At 52.4% G+C, this 23,067-nt stretch overlaps 1 protein-coding gene and 3 pseudogenes across 1 annotated transcript; 1 reads left to right on the top strand and 3 right to left on the bottom strand.

The window, feature by feature from the left end:
* Positions 1 to 1,345: 1,345 nt before the first annotated feature.
* On the bottom strand, positions 1,346 to 2,222 carry LOC130020382 (general transcription factor IIE subunit 2-like; annotated as a pseudogene).
* A 3,248-nt stretch (positions 2,223 to 5,470) lies between these two features.
* Positions 5,471 to 6,949, top strand: LOC130020275 (ubiquitin carboxyl-terminal hydrolase 17-like protein 6). The gene has a single exon (XM_056110882.1). The coding sequence runs from the start codon at positions 5,471 to 5,473 to the stop codon at positions 6,947 to 6,949; it is 1,479 nt and encodes a 492-aa protein (XP_055966857.1).
* A 9,133-nt stretch (positions 6,950 to 16,082) lies between these two features.
* Positions 16,083 to 19,320, bottom strand: LOC130020274 (transcription initiation factor TFIID subunit 12-like; annotated as a pseudogene).
* A 954-nt stretch (positions 19,321 to 20,274) lies between these two features.
* LOC130020383 (WW domain-binding protein 11-like) lies at positions 20,275 to 22,070 on the bottom strand (annotated as a pseudogene).
* Positions 22,071 to 23,067: the final 997 nt, after the last annotated feature.

Raw genomic sequence — 23,067 nt, 5'->3', positions numbered from 1 at the left:
CACAGATAAGAAGTAACTTGGGAGGGGCCAGATGATTAGACCTCAAGGTCCCCATCACATACCCTGTTGACCTAAGTAGGTGACCTGAGTGGTCACCCCCAATCCCTGTTCCCACAGGGCACAGGCAATCAGCATCACGCTGCTGCCCCTTCCCAGGGGTCAGCTGCAGAGAGGCCTTTGGCTGACTTCCAGGGACACATGATAGAGCCATAACACCGGTCATCTCGCAGTCCATCGGCTTCTCTTGCTTGGGTTCAAAAGAACCTGAGGGGAGTCATTGCAGCAGTGCTGCTAATCCAGACTCTGCCGGACCTTTCCAGAGCACATACCTAGTTTCTGTTGAGGTAGAGGTCTAAAGAGTAGGGTCTCTAAAGCAAGTTCATTCTAATCTGCATCACAGATAGGAAGCGGGATGTTCCTCTTTGGAAAAAAGTGGTGTCAGGTCCCTCCCTGGGCACATGGCCAATGGGCATGGGTGTTTCCAGGTCATGAAACAAGACAGCTTGAGGCTTAGATGGTTCCAGTGACCCTCAGGATGGTCCATGCTTGTGGCAGTCCCATTCCCTCCAAAGAGGTCATCATTTCATTTCTGTTTTGAACTTTTTAAAAATTATATTTTTATTTTAATTTTTATTTATTTTTGCCCTTTGGGTCACACCCAGTGATGCTCAGGGGTTCTCCTGGCTCTGTGCTCTGGAATTACTCCTTGCACATCTCGGGGGACTCTATGGGATGCTGGGGATCTAACCCAGGTCTGATGCATGTAAGGCCAAAAAACGCCCTCCCCACTGTGCTATCACTCCAGCCCCCTGCTTTTGAAACTTTAAGGAGAAAACTATACAATCTCAAGGTCAAGCATACTGTGCAGTGGGACACTGGGCCAACGGGTGACCAGGATTTTCAGATCTCAGAGGTTCCTTAGGATCAGAAGAAGGGTGGGGGAGCTGACATCTCAGTCTCATGGTCACCCACACACAAAGTCCAGCAAAATGGTTTAAACAGAGAAACTTTTATTCCTAATTGAAAACACGCTACATACTAAGCCAGTAGGAAAAAGGATTAGCTATACTCAATTCCCGTTCCCTCCCCATGCCACGTCCACAGGGCTGCGTGGTCAGGTGACCCCTGTAGCTCAGCAGCTTCCCCCAGGAAGTTCCCAAGGTTCAGCGTAGAGGATCAGGTTTCCGGAGCACAGTTGCTTCCCACGGGCTCCTGCCAAGGTTTGACTGTGAGATGCTCCTCTCCTCAGTCGGAGGAAGGTGAGCAGGAATGCGGTCATCTCCAGGTCACGACTCCAACAGGGCTGGTGATTCTCTGGGTGACTCAGCTTGGCCAGCACCGGCCACTACTTCCTGGGCGCCGAGCTCGAGCACTCCTTCAGCACTCCCGCCAAGTGCTCGTTCTGCATCTTCCAGCGCCGCTTCTTCTGCACAGCGGGCTTTGCCCTTCTCTGGACAGGGGCCACTTTCTTGGGTCCGGAACCCTGCATGGAGGAAACACCCCGATGCCTCAGGTACTTTGCAATGTTCTCCTCATCCGTGGAATCCACAGGGACACTCCTCCACAGTTTCTGAAAGTCCTCATCGATAGACAATTCACAGCTCTTATCGTTGAAGAAAACAATTTTCTTCTTATCAGGTCGGTTGACAAATAGTATCTGGTCCCCTAAGGCCTTGAGAGCCTTCTGGGCCTTGGGAAGTCCTTCCTCTAGGTCTTCCAGAAGAATCCATCCCAAGCCTCGCTGCTCATGCTGCTGTAAGAGCCGGAGCAGGCCCTTCCTACCTTTCAGGATGTGCTTGGTCTTGAAGGCATACTTCCCGTTGATGGCTTCAATTTTGGGATTATTGACTAAAGTCTCACTCGAAAGCCACTGCCTCTGTGTGAGTCCGATATCTAAATGCTGTATTTCATCCAGAATTTCTTCCAAAGTGAGGGTGTGTGTCTCCTCTCTGATGCCGTGTTTTCATGTGGTTCACGATCTTCGCAAGAAGACCAAACTTATATCCAGAGCTTCCCGAAAAAGCTTTCAAGTTCAATGATCTGTTACTATGATCAGAATTTTGTTTAGCGCCTGATGAACCTCCATGGTCTAGTTTTGCTTTCTTCTTCTTTGGTGATGACGATGACGATGAGCTGGCAGTTCCTGATCTGTTTTCAACACCAGAAGTAGAAAGAGCACGTTTTTTGAATAGCTCCCCTTCTCTCCACAGGCTTGGATCCATCATGCTGAGCCAGGTAGCCTCCCTGCCTCAGTGGGCTGCACTCAGCTGGACAGGCTCCAGGGATGCTCTTCTAGTTACTGATGGGGAAGAGCTTTTATGCAAGACTGGAGGGTGGGTGCCAGACAGGGTGTGGCAGGACCTGACTGGGTCACCTGGTGGGGCTAAGGCGTGGCCAGTTGGTGTCCACACCCTGTCTGTGCCTCCAGGGCATGAAAATAGACACCCTTGCTGAGTGTCCTGGGAGAATCTTGCATGCACATGGCCTGTTCATCTCAGTCTTCAAGGCAGTCCTGAACAATCCCAGACTCCTCTGCAGCTCCCCCTTTCTTTTTTTCCTTTTTTCTTTTTTTGCTTTCTGTAGGAAGGTGAGGTGGCTTCAGAGTTAGCCAGTTGAGATAAGCTGCTGGTGTCAGCTCCGGGCAGGCGGCCTTGGGCGTGGGGCACCCGTGAGGTGTGGGTTCAGCTGCCACATGAAGCCTCATGAGCTGTGGCTAGTCCTGAGGGACCAGCGGCAGCTGCTCTGCTCCAGGCCTGTCTCTGCTGGGGTCCAGGAGTCCCGAGAACTAGGGTTCTGTGGTCAGGGGCTCCGGGCCCAGCTTCCCACGTGGGCGGGCGAGGTAGGAGAAACCCAGGTGGGCCTGGTTGGAGTCTGTTGCTAGGAAAGTAGCAGGAGCTGTGTAAGGGGAAGCTGCGGCCTCACGGTTTGCAAGGGCAGGGGTTGCCAAGATCTATCTCAGAGGTTAGTCCTGGCTCTGCAAGGAATCATTCCTCTCTCTCTCTCTCTGTCTCTCTCTCTCCCTCTCTCCCTCTGTCCAGTGCACGGCCAGGCCATGAGTTTCCCAGTCCTTGCTGAGGCCCTGGTCTCTTCCTTCGGATTCCCTCGATCTGCTTCATGAAATCACCTAGAGAGAGTGAAGTGGACTCTGGGGTCATCTGACTAAAAAGAACAAAGGAGGCAAGCCGGATGTTTCTCCCTGGAAAGAGACTGAGGCCTTCGGAATCTTCTGGCAGCGGATTGGGTGGGGCTGTCAGGGCAGGGGAGCTGAATGATCGAGGGTCTGGGAAACAGGGGACCCGCTGATGTCAGTTCCCTCTGGGCTGCAGCCAAGGGGCTACCGTGTGGGTCCAGAGCTGCTGAACCATCAGAGCTGAGAGGGTTGGGACTCCTGATGGGAATTGCAGAGCTCTTTCTCTGTCCACTTCAGGGGCTCAAGGACGGGCCTCAGTTTCTCCTGGCAGGCTTCTGGGGGAAGTTCCATCTCAGCTGACCACTCTGCGTATCCTAAACCTTCCTGCAAGACACCCAGCTTCACTTTATTGTGCAAAACTCCTTGGGGCTGGAGAGATAGCACAGCGGGTAGAGCTTTTGCCTTACACGCGGCCGACCCAGGTTTGATTCCCAGCATCCCATATGGTCCCCTGAGCACCACCAGGAGTAACTTCTGTGTGCAGAGCCAGGAGTAACCCCTGTCCATCGCCAGGTGTGACCCAAAAGGAAAAAAATCTCCAGGAAAAACCCCACCTAGATCAGGACCAAGCCCCTTGTAGCACAGCCAGACTGTAGCTGGGAGGCTTTTGCCCCATATGCCCAGCCAGGTTGGGTCCCTGTGTCTCCCAAGGTCCTCTGAACCAACAGATCTGTTCCGGAGAAGAAGTCTTCTTGTCCAGAGAGTAAGCAGCGAGGCCAAGAGGGAGCAGTTCAGTTTGAAGAAGATCCTTTTGGCTTGGACAAGTTTCTGGAAGAAGCCAATCAGCACGGTGCCTCTAAAAGACCTTCAGATGGCAGCCGCCCCAAGGAACGTGAGCATGAGGGCAAGAAGAAAATAAGGGAATAGAGGCGCCTCTCTGGGAGCATGAACTGTGTGACTCAGTGATAGCACCCAGATCACACTTGATCTGGAGCAACCAGAGTGAACATGAAATCGGGAGGGTCAGAACCCAGGGCTCCTTTTTATTTCGAGAAATATGGGGTGCAAACTCTACTGCCACGGGGGTTCCCTACCACACTGCCCTGTGACCTGGCATGGGGAGGGAATGTGGCTTGTCTGTAATTCCCTTTCCTATTGGTTTATTGTGTTTTCAGTGAGGATTAAAGGTTTCTGTGTTTAAAACATCCGGCTGCGATTTGTGTGTTGTGTGACCATCAGACTGAGACAGCAGCTCACCCGCCCATCTTCTGATCCAAAGGGGAACTCAGGGATCTGAAAATCCTGGTGGCCAGTGGTCACCGGCATTCCCCCTTCAGCCAGGTAACCCCATTGACTGCCTCAGTAAGGGTCCAGATTTCAGAACAGCAACAGGAAGTTACCAACAGCTGCTTGTTTCCACAATCCAAATTCGCTGCCATACTCCTGTCCTGACTCCACCGTCTCAGGACGGACCTCACCAAGGTAAGATCTGCTGAAAATTCTGATATGTGGGTTTTGTGACTGAAATCTCCTGGCATTCATGGAGTTGAGATGGGCTACCCCCGCTGACTTCCTGATACACACGGAAGCACTGGCTGTCATCCCTGGAACTAACTACACAGCACCCTGTAAGCACTACTCCGGCCTTGCTTCAAGGACCCCTAAATAAATCTTGAAAGAGATCAAAAACCGCAGAAAAGCTTGGACCCATGCATGGCTGAACAGACTGGGTAAATTGGAGAGTTGGCCTGTGTCCTCCCAAGCAGAGCCCCTAGCAGCCACTTGCTTCCACAATCCAAAATCGCCACCATCCCCTCAGCCTGACTCTGACGTGTCAGGATGACCGAACCAAGATACCACTTGATCACTTGATCAACACACATCCTGTTACTCATGCATTTGCTCGAGCAGGTGCCAGTAATGTCTCCATTCATCCCAGTCGCATGCTAGTGTAGACTGAGGAGGTGCCACGCCAGTCTGAAGGGCCTCTGGAGACACAGCACCCCAGGGGTCCAGTGGCCTTAGGGCCTCTGTAACTGGCCAAGCCCTGTGCTTGCCACACCCTGCTGTGGCCAGCCTCTTAGGGGTCATGTGATCGCAGGGGGTGGTCACACACCCTACTCTCCCTCAACCGGATTGGACAAGTTGCAGATTGGTGGGCAGAGCCTGTGCCTGGGCGGGGCTGCATCTACGTATTTAGGGACTCGCCTGCCAGGGGGCTGAGCTTCTTTCCAGCGCTCTGCCAAGGGAAGTCATCGTTCCTACGAAGTCTTCATCGCCGAGTTCTGGAGATACGGAGGCCCCTTCTCTGCACTGGGCAGCTTCCACTCAAGCCAAGAGATGGCACAAGCTGCATCCTGGAGCAGCAAGAAGAACGCTGGGGTCTGCAGCGACGCACTGCTGACTGAGGCCGCCCCACAGTTGTGGCCCACGACTTCCCAGGTGGGTCTGGCTCTGCAGGGCCAGGGGCGGGCTGGCGCCAAGGCTCTCCCTCCCGAGAGGAAGACAGGACGTGCGGTGGGAGCCGGGCTGCGGAACGTCGGGAACAGCTGCTACGTGAACGCCGCCCTGCAGTGTCTGACCTACACTCCGGCCCTGGCCAGCTGGGCAGCGTCTGGACTTCATCGTGGCACCCACGGCCAGCGGCCCTGCTGCAGGGCATGCGGGGTGCGGAAGCACATCAGCCGGGCCCTGCGGTGCCCCGGGGAGGTCCTCACACCGTGCCCATCGCTGCTGGCCGGATTCCACAGGCAGCGGCAGGAAGACGCGCACGAATTCCTCATGTCCACGGTGGATGCCATGCAGCAAGGCTGCCCACAGGGCGGCGGGAAGAGGCCAGCCGACATCCCGGGCATCTTTGGAGGCCGCTGGCGGTCCCAGGTGCAGTGTCTGCGCTGCCTGGCCATCTCCGACACCTTTGAGCCTTACCTGGACGTGGCGCTGGACGTGGGAGCGGCTCCGAGCGTGGCCCAAGCCCTGCGAGAGCTGGTGAAGCCCGAGCGACTGGAGGGGCCTGACGCCTACCTGTGCGGCAGCTGCGGCCAGAAGACGCCCGCCACCAAGACGCTGACCCTGCACGTGGCCTCGCGGGTCCTGATGCTGGTGCTGAAGAGGTTCTGCCAGGACGGCGGCGCCAAGCTGGCTGGCCACGTGAGCTTCCCCGAGTGCCTGGACGTGGGAGGCTGCACGTCGGAGCCCCAGGAGGGGCGTCTCGTCTACCTGCTCTACGCCGTCCTGGTGCACACCGGCTGGACCTCTCTCGGTGGCCACTACCTGTGCTACGTCAGAGCGGCAGACGGCCAGTGGTACCAGATGGACGATGCCAAGGTCAGTGCCTGCGACGTTTCCCACGTCCTCAGCCAGCAGGCCTATGTCCTGTTCTACACGCAGAAGGCCGAGTGGGACAGAGGCGGTGGCCACGGGCGCTGGGCTGGGCCGGAGGGGCCAGGCTGTATGTTTTCAGCGATCCCTGGGGACCTGCCGGGCCAGCCTGCCTGCGAACTCGAGCTCTCGGTGTTTGGGCACTCCGAGCTTGGCGAGGACTCTCCTGGCATCAGCCTGGACTGCTGGAGGCGGCTCCAGGAGCAGAGCCGTCCCAAGCCGCCGCCCAACCTCAGGAAGACGGACGCCACCCTGCCCGCCAACGCCGTGGTCATCTACGGCTCCAGACATGGGCACGGGGCGCCCCGGGAGCAGCATGCGCCCCCGAATGCTGCCCCAGAAACGTGTGCCACGGCCGCCAAGAGGAAGGGCAGGAAAGGCCAGAAAAGCCAGCGGGTCCTGCACAGCCTTCAGCTCCCACGGGGGCCCCGCCTCTGACAGCCCAGCAGCGCTGGACCCAGCCTGGCCCCAAGTGCCTGCGCTCTGCTGCCTGTGGGACGTTTTTCCTGTGACCCAGACACGCCTGGACGCTTCCTCCTCCTTTGACTTTACCGGGACACCCAAACATAAGACCTGGGGTGGGGACCCAACTTCCAGCACTCAGGGCTGTTCTCCTGGGAAGCCTTGCAGGCTGCACCATCTTCCTGGTGATTTATAGCTGTATACTCATTGTTTGTTATTTTATGCATTTGATTTATAACTTTTGTGTGATCCTAGACATTTTAATAAAATGACTTTTATAAAAATGCACTGGCGTAATTCTTCTTTTTTCTTGGTTTGTTTTGTCATGTTGGGGCCACATCCAGCAATGCTCACTACTTCCTCCTGACTCTGTGCTCAGGGATCAATCCTTTATGATTGTATGGACTGTATGATTCACGGGAGTGAACTGGAGTGGAAAGTGTGCTAAGTGAGTTCCTTTGGTTCCAGGATCAATTGCAAACAAATTCATGTAGCCAAGCCCACCATATCACCCTCCCCATTGGCCAAATATCTGTAATGCCGATGTTCTGAAATATGGAATCTTAGATTTTCTGCACCATCTTGCTCCTTGAGGTGCACAAAAATGACCAACCTCACAGTCATTAACCCAAAGAAACACACCAACTGTATACAAAGTGTTTGTGACTTTATATATTGATTTATAACTTTTATATGATCCTAGACATTTTAAGGAAAATAAAGGTAAAGGTAAAGGTAAAGGCCCTCCCGTTGATCGTCGATTTGCTCGAGCGGGCCCATTTAAGGAAAATGACTTTTATAAAAATGTGCTGGCATAACTCTATTTTTGTTTGTTTTGTCATGTTTCGGGAAATACCCCGCAGAGCTCACAACGTCCTCCTGACTATGCTCAGGGATCTACTCCTCCGATCTCATGTAACCATGTTAATCAATGCAGGGACTGAACTGGGGGCGGAGGGTATCGTGCAAAGTAAATTTTTTGTCCTCTGCACTGTATCTCACCAGTCTCAACTGAAACAAAAAATCAACAACAAAAAGACCAAGCTTCACACGATGGCTACTAGATGCTTCTAAATGAATCCCATTTAGCCTAGAATTTCTCACAATTATGTGGTGAAAGCTGGAATCTAGGTTTTCCCGGGCCAGCATATTCCTTGGGCTCCACTAAAACACTCATTTCACACATCTGCCTAAAGAAACACACCCAGTAATAGAACGTACTGGCCAGTTCTCGTGTTACCTGACCTGTTTCCTAAGAGGTCTTGAGGGTGGCAAAATCAGGGCATCTTGGCAGCTTGTGGGAAAGTTTCCCTTTTCTGAGAACCACCTCCACGTGGCCAGTTTCAGAGCCGACTTGGGAGTGTGAAGCTTCCAGGAGGTATGGTGAGAAGTCACCGCACTCCCTTTTGCTCTTTCTGGGCAGACGGGAGGAGTGTGTGCAGATGTGGACATAGGTGCCAACCTGCTACCAGGGGGCAATGTGGAGCACAGTCGGCTTTCCAAGGCTGTCACTCCCTGCCACACCACACGAATGGCCCTTGCATTGGGTTTGGGTTGTGGCACACCTTGGGCCGCTCAGGATTTACTCCTGGCTCTGCACCAAGGGATCCCCCTAGCTGGAGCTCAGGGTACCCTGTGGATTGCTGAGGCTCAAACCCAGGTCAGCAGCATGCAAAGCCAGCACCTTCCACACATTAATATCGAGCCCCACACCACACAAGTTTACAGGAGCACAACAGTTTTTGAAACAGCAAATACCTCCTAAATCTGTTGGGATTGAGGTTGGAGATGATAGAATGGTTGGACTGAGAAACCAGAAATGCTGAAAGAGCTCATGTGGGTCTGTCGTACCTGCCCGGAGGGAGGAGTGTGGGAAGATGGTGGGAAGTACAGAGACTGGGAGTGGGAAGTGGTGCCATCAAAGGACTGAGCTGTGACATCGTGCAAGTCCGCAGGTCTGGATAATTTTGCAAATAACCAGAGGTCTCTGGCCATTGCTTTTGGTAAACCTTGGGGTCCAGGTAACCTCTGATTAGAATTGGGAACAGGGTGAGCTGTTTTCCTTCTCTCTCTCTTCCTCTCTCTTCCTCTTTCTCCCTCTTTCTCTTCCTCCCGTCCTCTCACTCACTATCTATTCCTCTCTCTCTCATCCTCTTACTCTACCTCTCTCTTCCTCTGCCCCCCAGGATGAGCTGGAGAAATATAGACTGATCAAGTCAGCTCAAGCCCCGACTTTATAACCCACCCTTCCCACAGGCAGCCATCAGGTTGCACCTGAGCCCACTTGTCCTGGGTGGTGTGGGAGTTGATTGCCGCTACCTGATTTCTCACTTGATCATTTGATCACTTGACATCCCGTTACTCTTCGATTTGCTCCAGCAGGTACCAGTGATGTCTCCATTTGTCACTATCGCATGCTAGTGTAGCCCAATGGTGTCTGCTCATTCTAGGAACACAAAGAGCCTCAAACTGATGGTTCAGGGTCTTGAACAAGAAGTCTGACCATCTCGTACGTGGGTGGCTAGGCAGGCCTTTGACGTCCGGTGGAATCCAGTCGGTAACGGCTCTAATCCAGCGGTCATCTCCAAATCTCATTATGTATCCAGACCATCTGATTTTCGATGCCTTGACAAATGAGACAGCTACCCTGATTCTTGACCATCAATGGAAGTGTCATGCGAAGGGTCCTCACCGTGTCCTAGAAACAAGCCCAAGGTAGGAGGCAGAGCAGGGCGGGCCCTAGCAAGTCACATGCAGAAAGAAAGAGCTGAGGGACCCTCACGTCTCTTCTGGTCACCCACCTGTCTCCCCCTGCCTTACTGCAGAAAGGGGAGTCACAGAGGAATACAGGATTGTTTTGTACGATCCTGAGGGTGAGAGTAACAGGCCATGGGCATGCAAGGCTCTCACAGAACATAGCAGGAATCTTTTTTCATTCCCTGGAGGCACAGACAGGATGTGGACACCAAGCTGGCCCCACCCTAGCACTACGTGGTGTCCCAGCCAGGTCCTGCCACACCCTGTCTAGCACCCACCCTCCAGGCTTGCATAAAAGCTGTTTTCCATCCAGAACTGGAAGAGAATCCCTCTCGGAGAGTCCCTTTGAGCGTGTCCCTCTGAGAATGTTCCTCTGAGCACGTCAGTCTGAGAGCAGGAAGAGCGTCCAAGTGAGGCCTGGAGGTTGCAGCATCTTTCTGGAAGCCAAGACTCAGGAAGCCCTCACTCTGGGGAAGAAAACGAAGAAACTGGAGGAGGTGCTGAAGGTGGGCAGGCTCGCAGAAAGGGACTGTTTTCCAAAGAATTACGATGCCTGATGTACGCGTTTGGGGATGACCAGAATCCATATACAGAATCAGTGAAAATTCTCTAAGACATCATCATAGAATTCATTACGGAAATGATGCACAGAGCAATGTCCATCGGGGTGCAAGGCCGCGTCCAAGTGGAAGACATTGTCTTCTTGGTTCGCAAGGACCCGAGGAAGTTTGCTAGGGTGAAAGACTTGCTTATTGAGAATGAAGACGTAAAATGCACTAGAAAAGCCTTTGTTGAAGCAAACTATGCATGGTGACACCTTGTCCTGTCAGACGCTGCATTATCTCTAGGGAAGCCACAGCTCACTGCATTCTCCATAGGAAGTTCTTGGTATCAAGTCATAAAAATGAAATTTGAAGGGAAGCATTTTCAATCTTGATTTTCAGTCTTCAATGATACAATGATCAGCAAATCTTGAATTTCCAGTTTTTAGACACCTGGACTTGAATTTCTTGGCAGTTTTAGCAATGTGTAAATTGAAATATGTTTTTAAATTTTTCATTAAATCACAATGATAGTTACAAAGCATTCATGATTGACAAACTTTGTAATTCTACCTCATGTTGAATCAATTACAAAGGGGGGGGGGATATAAAACAAAAAAAAAGAAAACAAACAAAAAAGAAAGCCTTGTGTGCAGGTGGCTGTGCATAATCTCATGTCTCACTTTGATCTCCAGATCATCTCAGACTCTCCTGTGGCTCCCCCTTTTCTAATGGGCCCACCATCCTCAGGCTGCAGCCTGGGATGTCTGCATCAGGTGGTGCCTGGGTTTCTGCTCTCTCAAAAGCTCAGAGCGTGTATGTCAAAGAAATGTGTTCTCAGGGCTAGGAAATCTGAGTTTTATTACTTCCCAGCAGTCCATTACCCGGTGGGGTGGCCAGTCTGGGTTTCTCCTGGCTCTCATCCACCCCAAACAAACCCCAGCCCCCCCACCCTCGGGAGGTGGCCCAGCATCCCAGGTTGGGGTGGAGGGTTCTGTTTCTACATGCCCATTCCGGGGACTGTAGCCGTGTGTCCAGCACACCACGGCCCTGGCAGGGACACTGTCCCTGCCCCTCCCCAGGCAGGCAGAGGCCGAGGACATGGCAAGGGGCTGGGACAGGCACTGGGACCTGACCCTGACTCAGGGGCCCAGAGGGGATGCTCAAACGCAGGCCTGGGTCTCCAGGCCCCTGCACGCAAACTGGTGTGACAGTGAAAAACACGGGTTGTTCAGGGCCCACAGCCCCTCCTCACCCTGCCCATCAGCATCTCAGCTTTCCTCCCCATAGACCCTGACTCTGATAAACTCAGCGACAGCGTCCTCTCTGCCCCTGGGCATCTGAAGTCCAGTTTTATTTTTTCAAATATGGAAACATTTATTCACTTTCTAGTGCCAGTGACCCAGGCTGCAGGTTCCAACCTCTGCATCTACTCAGCTGCTGCTATTACCTTTGCTGCTACGGGCTCGGGAGGCAGGTGGCAGGGGGCACCCTGAAACCCTGAAACAAAGTGACACAGTGACACAGAGGGAGGGATCAGGAGGGACCCAAAATAAATGCCATCTGAGTGGGGTCCCCAAAGTTGTGAGGCCTTGTGGGTAGTCTGGAAAGAGGGAACTGCTCCTGGGTGGGGCATGTGACAGTTCTGCCTCTGGCCCTGGCTGGAGGGTCCCCAACCCCATGGCTAGAGATTTCCTATCACCAAAACACACACACACACACACACACACACACACACACACACGACCAGCAGGATGGTTTAAACAGAGAAAGCGTTATTCCTCATTGAAAACACACTGAACCATGTGAACTGTACAATTCTGAGGCAGAGAGGGGGCCCTCTCTCCCTAAAGCTCTTTCTTACTTTGCTACCCTACCAAGCATGGAAATCTCTCTCTCTTTCTCTCTTGGTGCCAGAACTGGCCAGGCCCGAGTTTCCCAGTCCTTGTGAGTCCTGGTCTCTTCTTCTGATTCCCTTCCTCTGCTCAGTGAAATCACCTCGAGAGGGAGAAGTCGACCCTAAGGTAACCTTGCTTAGAAGCACAAAACAGGCAGGCCAGATGTCTCTCCTGAGGTCTCGGGGTATTCTGGATGCAGGTGTGGTGGGGCCTGTAAGGGGATGGGAGTTTCAGGGCTGGGGATCTGGACACAGGGCAGCTGCTGGTGTCAGTTCCCTCCAGGCTGCAGTCAAGGGGCATGCCTTTGGGCCCGGGGCTGCTGGATCCTCTGAGCTGAGAGGCTGGGGGTCTCTGGCTGGTAATTTAGGAGCTGTCTCCTTGGCAGTCTTGGGGGCTGAAGAAGGGGGGCCTCAGTTTCCCCTAGCTGGCTGAAGGGGGTAGCTCCATCATAGGCGACCCCTCTGCACGTCTTAAACCTTCCAGCCTGTCCTGGGGCTCTAGCTGGTCAGGGAAGCTGACCCTTTCCTGAGCCCCTAAACACTGCCCCAGACCTTAGGCTCACAGAGATAAAGAGATAAGGGGCAGGGCAGAGAGACAGGGTAGGGGTGGGCACTTGCCTGTCACAGCAATGACCAGGACTCCTCTCATCCCATAGGGTCTGAAATGCCCTTCTGGAATGATCCTAGAGTGCAGAGGTCAGGAGCAAGCCTGAGCACAACCAGTTTTGGCTGAAAACCACCATCAGGAAAGCTAAAGGGGCAGTGCCGGCCTCTGCGCAACTAACAACCTAGAAGTCTTGGGGAGAGCCGGGAGCCTCAGTAGGAGCAGAGACCTGACCTCCCACGCAAATGGGCCCTGAGCCAATAAGGGGTTTGGGAGCCCTGGGACCCTGGGGCTCACAGGAGAACACCAGAACCCAGTTATCCCCAAAACACCCAAGGTGAGCCTGCTCAGTCCCACAGTCCTCCCTCCCCAGCCGGGGCATCCTTTTCCTTGACACTCCACAACCCTATTTCCACTCCTTGCATCTTGACCAATATCCTCATCCCTGGAAGTACTGAAGGGCCAGAGACTCCTGGACAGAGCTGCCATCTCGGTTTTGGCATCCTCGGGTGCTCACCCAAAGGGGGTGGCATAGTGATATCAGAGGAGCAAGAAGTACGTCCGAATAGCGTCTCTGCCCTTCTGGGTTCCAACGCCTGCGCCTCCAGAGGCAAAGCACTAAAAGGCTGCAAGCAGCCGTGGCCTTTTCCAATCTGTGTTTCCTCCCTTCCCCAGTGCCCGCGACCCTCTCAAGTCTCCCCCAGCTGTGGGCTCAGATGGCCAGTGATGTTGCCTTGTGTGAGATCAAACTGTGGGCTGACGATGTGTGCATTCAGAGGCCATGACCAACTCCCGAGCATTCAGAGGCCCATGACCAACTCCCGAGCAGAGGGACGGGGTCCACAGACTGACGGTCAAAGAAGCCCATTAATGCGGAGCTGCTGGCACATGCATAGAACGTCTGAAGGGTTCAGGTGTAGGATGCACATAGGTGTGGCTGAGCATTGGTGAAGCGTTTCTGCAGAGACAATTCTCTTGGGGGGATTGACCCAAGGAGGCACTCTGTTTCCTGGGGGGACATGTATTCCTTGCTTTTCCCTTCTCCCAGCTACTAGTACATTGAAACACTCAAGTTTACTTAAAATTGCAGGTAATTGGAGAAACACAGTAAAAGTTCCTGATTCCAAAACCTAGTTCTCTGGGCTCCGTGGGCAAGGCTGCAGGTCTTCTACTGTAAACCCGACTAGCTGCTCAGGCCTAGTTTAGTCCTTCTTCCCCACGGGGTCCTGTCCCTCAAGTCACAATGGTTTGCATCAGATCGTGCTTTCAGGCTTCCTGGATTGTCCCATTTCAATGCCTGGGTAGCTTCATTGCTCGCCCTGGGTCCATCCCAGTCCCACAGCAGACCTCCATTTGTGTGGTGTTAGGAACTATAGAAACCAAGGCCTGAGTCAAGGAATTATGACGATGTCCAAGATCTATCTCAGAGCCAATCAACTCCCAAATACTAGCAGCACAGCATTAACAGGCTCTCTGTGTTTAAGAAAAGAGCACTGCTCTGTAGTAAGCTCTGAAAAGTCTCTATGGGAAGGAGAAATGCAAATAATTCACTTCCCAATCTAGAGTCTCCAGAAGGTTTTGACTTAGTAACTACTACAGGGAAAGGTGAGAGATCAACTCAAGGCATTAGGGGTGCTCACCAGAGCACTGTAAGCTTTTCTTGGAGAAGGTCAAGGGGCAATTCACTGAAGCCTAACACACTTTGGTTAATATCCAACAGCCCAGGACCCTCTGCCGCTTGGGAACTTGGGACAGAGAAGGTGGCTGGAGGTCTGTCTCCTCTGTGGTCCCACTTTTCCCTGGATTTGGGTCCTTTCGGCTGCCCTGCTCCTCTGTCACAGTGCACAAAGGAGAGTAGAAGTGGCCTGAATGCAGCCTCAGGTTCCCCCCGGCAGGACAGGTGCAGCTGGGGATTAATCTCACGAGTAGGCAGTGGCCACATGCCCCAGTTCCTAGCTGATTTTCTTGGTATCCTTTTGGACCATACCTGGCCTTGCTCAGGGATCGCTCCTGGCAGGGTTTGAGGGTCCTATGGGTGCCTGGATCTGTTGGGACATGAACCCGTGTTGGTGCTCACAGCTGACTTGACCCTGGTCCAGCTGGGCGTTCTTGAGTGTGGGGGCCGAGGGGGCCAGTCAGAGAAGGGGAGGTCACCACCTGGGGCTGCCGGCCCTGCCCCCACTCTTCAGAGCCTGCGCAGCACCAATCATGTTTTCTTATTTTATACCCAACCCTCTATTTCCAACAATCACTCATGGAAAAGTGACTGTTTCTATATGAAGTGACGTCTTTCCTGCTGTGTGGATAGGGAAAGGTCCCCTGGGAATATTCTTTTGGGACATAATAAAAATTTCAGATTCCTCCTTCTTAAGTCACTAAAGGCATGAAGATCACGTTCTTTTCATTATTTTATTTATATAAATGGAGAAAAAAGGCACATAACCATTGATAACATTCTGGAAATAACTTGTATTATAACAATTTTTAATATTAAAATCAATAGATTAGTATTAAAATCAACATTGAAATCAATATATCTATCAAACCAATTTATCGTTCTCAGTTCTAAAAGCTGGGCCAAAGCTATTGTGGCTGGCTGAGGGCACTGCGGCCAGAGCTCCCATGGGCTGGTCAGAACAATATCATTTCGACACTTTCAAAATCAAAACCCCTTGCAGAGGAAGAATTGAAGCACTTGACCCCGAGAAGGTGGGTCCCCCAGAAAAGCAGGGGCCTGTGAGGTTTAATAATTCTGCCGTGGGGCCCTGTGGCCTCTCTCCTAGTTTCCAACGGGAATCACTAATCCGGTCTGGAAAGTGCATTTCTGTGGGCTTCTCAGGAGTCCAACCCTCACTGAGCACCTTCAAAGACGAGGTCACCATGGACATGGATGGAGTCATTCCACAGCACAGGGTCCAGGCCTAAGGGAAGAACGGTTAAAGCGAATCAAGGAGCAGATGCAGAGACTTGCCATTTCCCTGGCTGGGAGAAGAGCTAGCAGCACCTGTCAGTCCTTCCTGCCTCTAGGCAGCTGGCCATCCAAACGCGGCTCGCACCCGCTGCTTTCTGCTGGAAGAACTTGGATTCTGGGTGCTGTCTTGGCTCCAGGCTGCATTGAGGCACATGGTGTCTGAACCCCGAGGCGGGAAACTGGGTGCGCCTAGAGTTCCCGATCTCGGGAAGAACGGTTTTTATTTTTTTCAATTAGTAATTTCTTTATTCTGGAAAAGCAAAGCAAAGGATGAGATAGCCGAAGTTTCAGCTCAAGTCTCTCCAAATATTGTCGTCCATTCCCTGACCTTCCATGTGCTATTTCTTGGCTGTTTTCTGGATCAAGGCCATTCTCTGTTTGTGAGCTTCTGCGGTACAAGCTTTTCTGTAGGGTCGGCTTTCTTCAGGGCCAAATCCTGGGATCCACATGTTCCACCGGCGCTCTAGATGAAGCTGGACATCCTTTACCTCCAGAGTGCTGGACGTGCGATGCCGAGCAAGTTGGCAGGCGGCTGTCGCCACACTCTCGATAAAGTCATCAGCAATCTGCAGCAGCATCTCTTCCACACCTTCGTCCAGTTGCGTGTTAGGATCCACCTCTCTTACTAAGTCCTGTAACTTCTTCTTGGTCAATACCTGGCTGTTTCCAGGGTTTAGTCTCCCTCCTCTCCCAGGAGTACCCGGTAGCTTTCCTTCTGTAGTACTATTGGCCATGGAGCCTTGTGGAGGGGTGCTGGCTGGTTCCGGTTATATGGATGAGAAATTGGAGAGGTTGAAGAGGACCGAGGGGCCAAACTGGTTGCTCAGAGGAACACGCTCAGAGGGACGCTCTCAGAGGAAAGGTCTCAGAGGAATGCTCTTTTACTTCGGGAGGGGAAGAGCTTTTATGCAATCCCAGAGGGTGGGTGCCAGGCAGGGTGTGGCAGGACCTGACTGGCTCACTCCTTAGGGCTAGGGCGGGGCCAGCTTGGTGTCCACACCCTGTCTGTGCCTTCAGGGTATTATAAAAGGTCACTTCTGCTATATATCCTGGAGAGCCTTGCATGCTCATGGCCTGTTCATCTCATGCATCATTTCTTACATTGAGACATTTAAGTTTACTTAATAGGTAAAGGTAAAGGTAAAGGCCCTCCCATTGATCGTCGATTTGCTCGAGCGGGCCCAGTAACGTCTCCATTGGAGACTTTGTTGTTATTGTGTTTGGCATATCGAATACTCTTGGTAGCTTGCCGGGCTCTCTGAGAGGGGTGGAGGAATCGAACTCGGGTCGGCCATGTTGGCCGCTTGTAAGGCGAACGCCCTACCCGCTGTGCTATCGCTCCAGCCTAAGTTTACTTAATAGTTGCAGCTATTTCTACGAACATAGCAAAAAAGACTGTTTCCAAAACTTAGTTCTCTGGGCTCTGGAGAAGACTGCTGTGCTCCCACTGTAAATCTGAGTAGCATCTTAGGCCTATTCTAGTCCTTCCTTCCCTGCGGGGGTGCTGTCTCTTAAAGCACAATGGTTGCATCAAGATCATGCATTCATGCATTCTGGATTGTCCCATTTCGATGCCTGGGTCGCTTCACTGCTCACCCCCATCCATCCCAGTCCCACGCAGGACCTCTCTAGTTAGGAACTACGGAAACCAACGCCTGAGTCAAGTAATTATAACAATGCCCAAAATTGCTCTCATAGCCATTCAATTTCCAAATACTAGCAGCACAACATCTATGGTCTCTCTGTGTTTAAGCATAGAGCACTTCTCCGTATTAAACTCTGAACAGGCTCTAGGGGAAAGAGAAAAGCAAATAATTCACTTCACGGTCTACAGTCTCCAGAAGATTTTGACTTAGTAACTACTACAGGGAAAGGTGAGAGATCAACTCAGGGCATTAGGAGTGCTCACTAGAGCACTTTAAGCTTCTCTGGGAGGAGGAAAAGCAGCAATTCACTGAAGCCTAAAATAGTCAGTGTTAATATCCAACAGCCCTGGAACCTCTGTTGCTTGCGAACTCGGGACAGAGAAGGAGGCTGGAAGGTCTGTCTCCTCTGGGATCCCACTTTTCCCTCAACTTGGGTCCTTTCCGGCTGCCATGCTCCTTTGTCAGCACACTGAGGGGAGCAGATGTGGCCTGGAGGCAACCTCGGGGTCCCCCAGCAGGAAAGGTGCAGATCGGGATTAATCCCACCTGTAGTGGGTGGCAGGGAGCCCTTGTTCCTGTCTGAGATGATTTTTGTTTCCTTTTTGCCACACCTGGTGTGTGTAGAAATCACCGCTGGCAGGGTTTCGGGTACTGTATGGGCCCTAGCTCTGTTGGGACGTGAACACATGTAGGTGCTCATGGCCGACTTGACCCATCCTGACCCAGCCGGGCGTTCCTGAATGTGGGGACAAATTGGGCTGGCCAGAGAGGGGGGAGGTCGCTTCCCGGGGCTGCCTGCCCTGTGCCCACTCTCCAGAGCCTGCAGCAGAACCAATCTATTTTCGTGTTTTATACTCAACCCTCTATTTCCAACGATCACTCATGAAAAAGGAAGGCTTCTCATTGTTTCTGTTTCAACACGGCGCCTTTACTGCTGTGTAGACATCTTCTAGGCGACCTGAGGTGGGTCCCACAGAAAGACAGGGGCCTGTGAGGTCTAATGATGCCCCAGTGGGGCACTTCGGCCTCTCTCCTAGTTGCCAATGGGCCATGTACTTTGGATACACACAGAAAGACCATTAAGGCTATGCTCCTCACATTTGGGAGGTGATTGACTCTGAACTATTTCTACTCCTGGGCATAATTACTTGGTCATAATTACTTGAATCAAGCCTCAGTGTCTGTAGTTCCTAACACCCCAAAAGGGAGGTCCCGCCCTGGGGATGGGATGGACCCGGGGCGAGTGGCAAAGCTACCCCGGCAGAAATGGGACATTCTAGAAAGTATGAATGCATGGTCTTGATGTGAGCAGTTACAACTTAAGAGACAGGACCCCCATGAGGAAGAACAAGCTGAGCTGGCCGAGGTCTTACTCTGGGATAGATGGTAAAAGCCTCGCTTGCTCTCAGAGCACAGAGAACTAAGTGTTAAAAGCCTTGATTGCTCTCAGCCCAGAGAACTAAGTTTGGGGATCTCTGTCTCTTACTGCGTTTGTTCAAACCACTGCAAGTATTGATAACTTATACAACTAGAGGGAAAGATAAAAGCAATGTAGATGTCCTGGGATACAGAGTGTCTTCTTGAGTTGATCTCCCCAAGAGAATTTCCTCTGCCTAATACTTATCTCTGTAAATATCAATCACACCTATGTTCTTACCTCAACCCTCCCCCCCCCTTAAGATGATCTATAAGTATGCTAGCAGCTCTGCACTAATGGAGCCATTTTCACCCTCGGGCTGAGGTCCCCCAACACCCCTCTCCCTGTCTCTCTATTGGGGACGCCTGGGAGGTAGGGAGTCTATTCTGGGCGACCTAAAGCACGCTCCTCTCAGCACCAGTCCCCGCATTTTATTTTCTGAACTCACAAAGGACAAGGATTCAAGGGAGCATACCTTCATTTTTTTTTCTTTTTAAACTGTGCCCACGTCATAGGTCCAGGATGACCAGAATAAAACCCAATGTGTAATATAAAGAGGAACAGAACACTCTTGTAAAAGAGGCTATAGGTGCTGAAACAATATTGAACTCTAGCACTTGGGGCATTTAGAGAAGCAGTCAGAATACCAGGGAAGAGACCAACGCACAAGCTGAGTCTGAGATGATATTAGCAGGCCCTGGCACGTGGCGAATGAAGAAACCTTACAGCCTTCACTGGAGCTCTTTCCTGATAGAAGTATCCTGCTTCATAACCATACACACAGGCACTAGTATCCTGGTGACAGTGCCTTCTGTCCCTCCCAGACTCGGCATCGGTAATGGCTGAGTGGGTGAGCTCCATGAATGGTGGGTCTCTGTGCTTCCGATCAATAAGCATCTGCCGAGTGGGAGAAGAGCCACATCCCTGCTGGCCCTGAAGCCATTTTCCTGGAGGTGGCATCTCATGAACTACAAGTAGAAGTTCACTTCCCCCCAAATGGAACGGTACCACCTGAGTCTATTTTTTATTTGGTGTAGAATATTTATTTCTTCATGAAACACTCAAAGATGAGTGGGAAATCATTTTAATCAAAGAATTGTACATTTCTTCCCACATATCTTGCTTTGTAGTAGGAAATGACATTACAAACCTTGTCACAATATTATAAAATATTTCCAAGAAAATATTAAGAAACACCCCAACACACAGGAAAGATGGGCTGAAATAAACTTTTTCTTCCCCAGAAATCTCTATTCCAGCCCATGGCAACCAGAGAGAACCCAAACAAGTCAGGAATTAAGACCCACACATACACACACACACACACACACACACCATCACAAGTTTCCAAAGACTTCTACAGGGAAAGAATTGAAAAGGGATGAGAATGACGGTCTGAATGGGCATGGATGTTAGCAGCACTGCTTCATACCACTAAAGTGTGCAAAGTGGCCTGGCCCGCCAGGGTCACAGGAGCCCATTTATCTCTTCCAGGAAAGCCTCAGAGGCTTCCCCCTTTGTTTGTGCGGAAACAGGAAGGCAGGGGCCAGAATCAGGGGCTGCTTCAGCAGGAGGCACAGCAGAATCCCCCTCTGACCTTCTCTGGGGAGCGGGAGTCCTTCTGTTCTCCCGACGGATCCTCAGAGCGATGGGCATGAAGCGAGTGACCGCGGCCATGGGGCTGGTGATCTGCGGCTTGGCACTGATGGTTGCCGTCGTTTCCTACTCAGCTGTGGCTGTGCTCCTCTCACCTGCTGTGGGCCACCGGGTGAGGTTGGGAGGAGCGCTCAGTACTCCTGGGCTCAGCCAGGGAGCTGGTGGGAACAGCCCAGGCGAGGCAGAGCCGAGTGGGGGCAGTAGAGGGAGATGCAGCATCCCTGGACGAGGCGGGGGGATCCCCGGAGGTGCAGGGCAGAAGGAAGGGAGTGTCGGGGTAAAGGCCCTCCAAGTCCTGGCATTCCAGGGGACCTCAGGGCTGGAGGGGCTCTGGGAGGTGGTCCGAGACGAAGGCCTGCAGGGGGCCCAGGTTGTCTGAAAGGTTGTTCAGGGGGTGGTCCCAGATGGGCTGGTCCTGGAACGGGAGGTGGAATGGCCGCTGGGGGCACTGGGTGCTGGGAAGCACCAGATGTGAGTGCACCAGAGAGAGATTCCTCTTTGTGCTGTTTGGGTGACGGCTTTTCTGCTTCAGAATCCTCCTCCGCTTCCTCCTCCTACTCGGAAAATCCCTCCACTTCACTTCCCTCTGCAGGCATCTCCTGACCAGCCAGTCGGAGCATCGCGGACTGGAGAGAACTCAGTACCTCCATATTCTTCCTTCTCTTCCTTGACCTTCCAGGCTGACCCATTAACTGGACACTCAGACTCTTTTGTTCTTCGCTGGCATCTCTCTCCTTCTCATCCTGGTGCCCCAAGTCATCAACTTCACTGTCTCCCTGTAGTCGGTCAGGGTCACAATCACCAGGACCACCATGGTACCCATTTTGCTCCATGTCCTCAGGATGGCCATCGTCTTCCCTGGGGCTGGGAGTGTCAATACTACCCCACTGCCCCGGGTCAGGATCAAATAGCCTATCGGCTTCTCTTCTCCAGAGAGGAGGATCTAGGGCAGAGCCCACCTGTCGACCAAAACCCTGTGAGGCGTGAGGAAGTGGCGGCCCGGGAGGGGGCCGGGAGGCTTTCTGCCCAATGGCAGGCGTGGGACACTGTGTCTGAGACGAGGAAGTTTAGAGACCATCCCAGATGGGTGTCCAGGGACTGATGTCCTTGTGAGGATGGAGGGTGGCTGGGCGCGGGGGTAGGGGGATGTCCTGGACCCTGATGTGGGCAGGAGCGGGCAGCACATCTGGCAGAGAAGCCCTGTCCACGCCCACGGGCTGAGCGCTCTGGGTGGCAGCAAAGGACAGTTGAGAACTTTTTGTCTCGTATTCTACTTCCAGCTTTCTTAATTCTTTGCATACCTCTGGATTCTCTTTCTCATGGAGCCGCAGAATACAGTCAAAGTTTTCGCGAAGTTTTTGATGCTTATCTCTCAGCACCATCTCAGGGAAGCGAGGTTGTTGTGCCGGGTTCCGTTCCATTTCATCCCATTTCTCCATGTCCCGGATAATCTGTTTAGGATCCTTCATCTTCAAAACTGCAGCTCGTACCATCAGGCGTTGTTTTCTGTTCCTTTTTAATTCTCTCTTCCGGGCTTCCTTCCGGGCTTGGTCGGCAGGGTTCATAAACTTTCCACTCTTGGTGGATGATGTAGATTCCCGTCCCATGTCGAGAATTCGTGTGGTGTCTTGCTCTGTAAAAAAATTTTCTGTTGGTCTCCTGTGGCTGGTGCATCGGTCTGAGGGACAGTCTCAGAGGGATGCTCTTCCAGTTCTGATGAGGGAGAGCTTTTATGCAAGTCTGGAGGGTGGGTGCCGGACAGGGTGTGGCGTGACGTGGCTGGGTCACCTGGTGGGGCTGGGGCGGGACCTGCTTGGTGTCCACACCCTGTCTGTGCCTCCAGGGAATGAAAAAAGGCGGTTCCTGCTGTGTTTCCTGGGAAAGCACTGCATGCTCAGGGCCAATTAATCTCACACCTCCGGACACTCCTGAACAATCCCAGACTCCTCTGCAGCTCCCTCTTTCTGCAGGGAGTCAAGTTGGGGAGAGGTGGGTGATCCAGATGGGACTCAAGGGGCAGTCAGCTCTTTCTCTCCGCACCTGTCCTTCTGGTGCCTGCCCTGCTCTGCCTCCTTCCTTGGGCTCATTTCTAGGACACTGTGAGCACCCTGAAGTGACACCGTTGACTGCCTGGGGGAAAGGCAGTGCCAGAGGCATTTTTCAGATTCTCACCCAGAGGGGTGCACGGAGGGGGGATCCACTGTCTCAGTGGGGAAACTGGGACTCAAAGAGTGTGTGATACCCGGGTTTCCGGATTCTCTAATGAAGTAATGGATAGAGGCGCACACAAGACAATGCAAAGACAAAAGGAGTTTCATTGCAGTATACTGGGGTCAACTGTCTCATCCTCTGAGTGATCTCTTGTTTGTGACCCCACTCCAAGTGGCAAGCAGTTTAACTCGGGTTTGATTACATATCAGCAGCACTATAGCACTGTCCTCCCATTGTTCATCAATTTGCTCCAGCTGCCCCAGTAATGTCTCCACTGTGAGATTTGTTACTGTGTTTGGCATATCGAATAAGTCACGGGTAGCGTGCCAGGCTTTGTCGTGTAGACTAAGTACTCTCGGTAGCTTGCCAGGCTCTCCGAGAGGGGTGGAGGAA

This window comes from Sorex fumeus, unplaced genomic scaffold, assembly GCF_029834395.1.
Source record: "Sorex fumeus unplaced genomic scaffold, SorFum_2.1 ptg000011l, whole genome shotgun sequence".
Classification (NCBI taxonomy): Eukaryota; Metazoa; Chordata; class Mammalia; order Eulipotyphla; family Soricidae; genus Sorex; species Sorex fumeus.
This window is presented reverse-complemented; position numbering and strand designations above follow the sequence as displayed.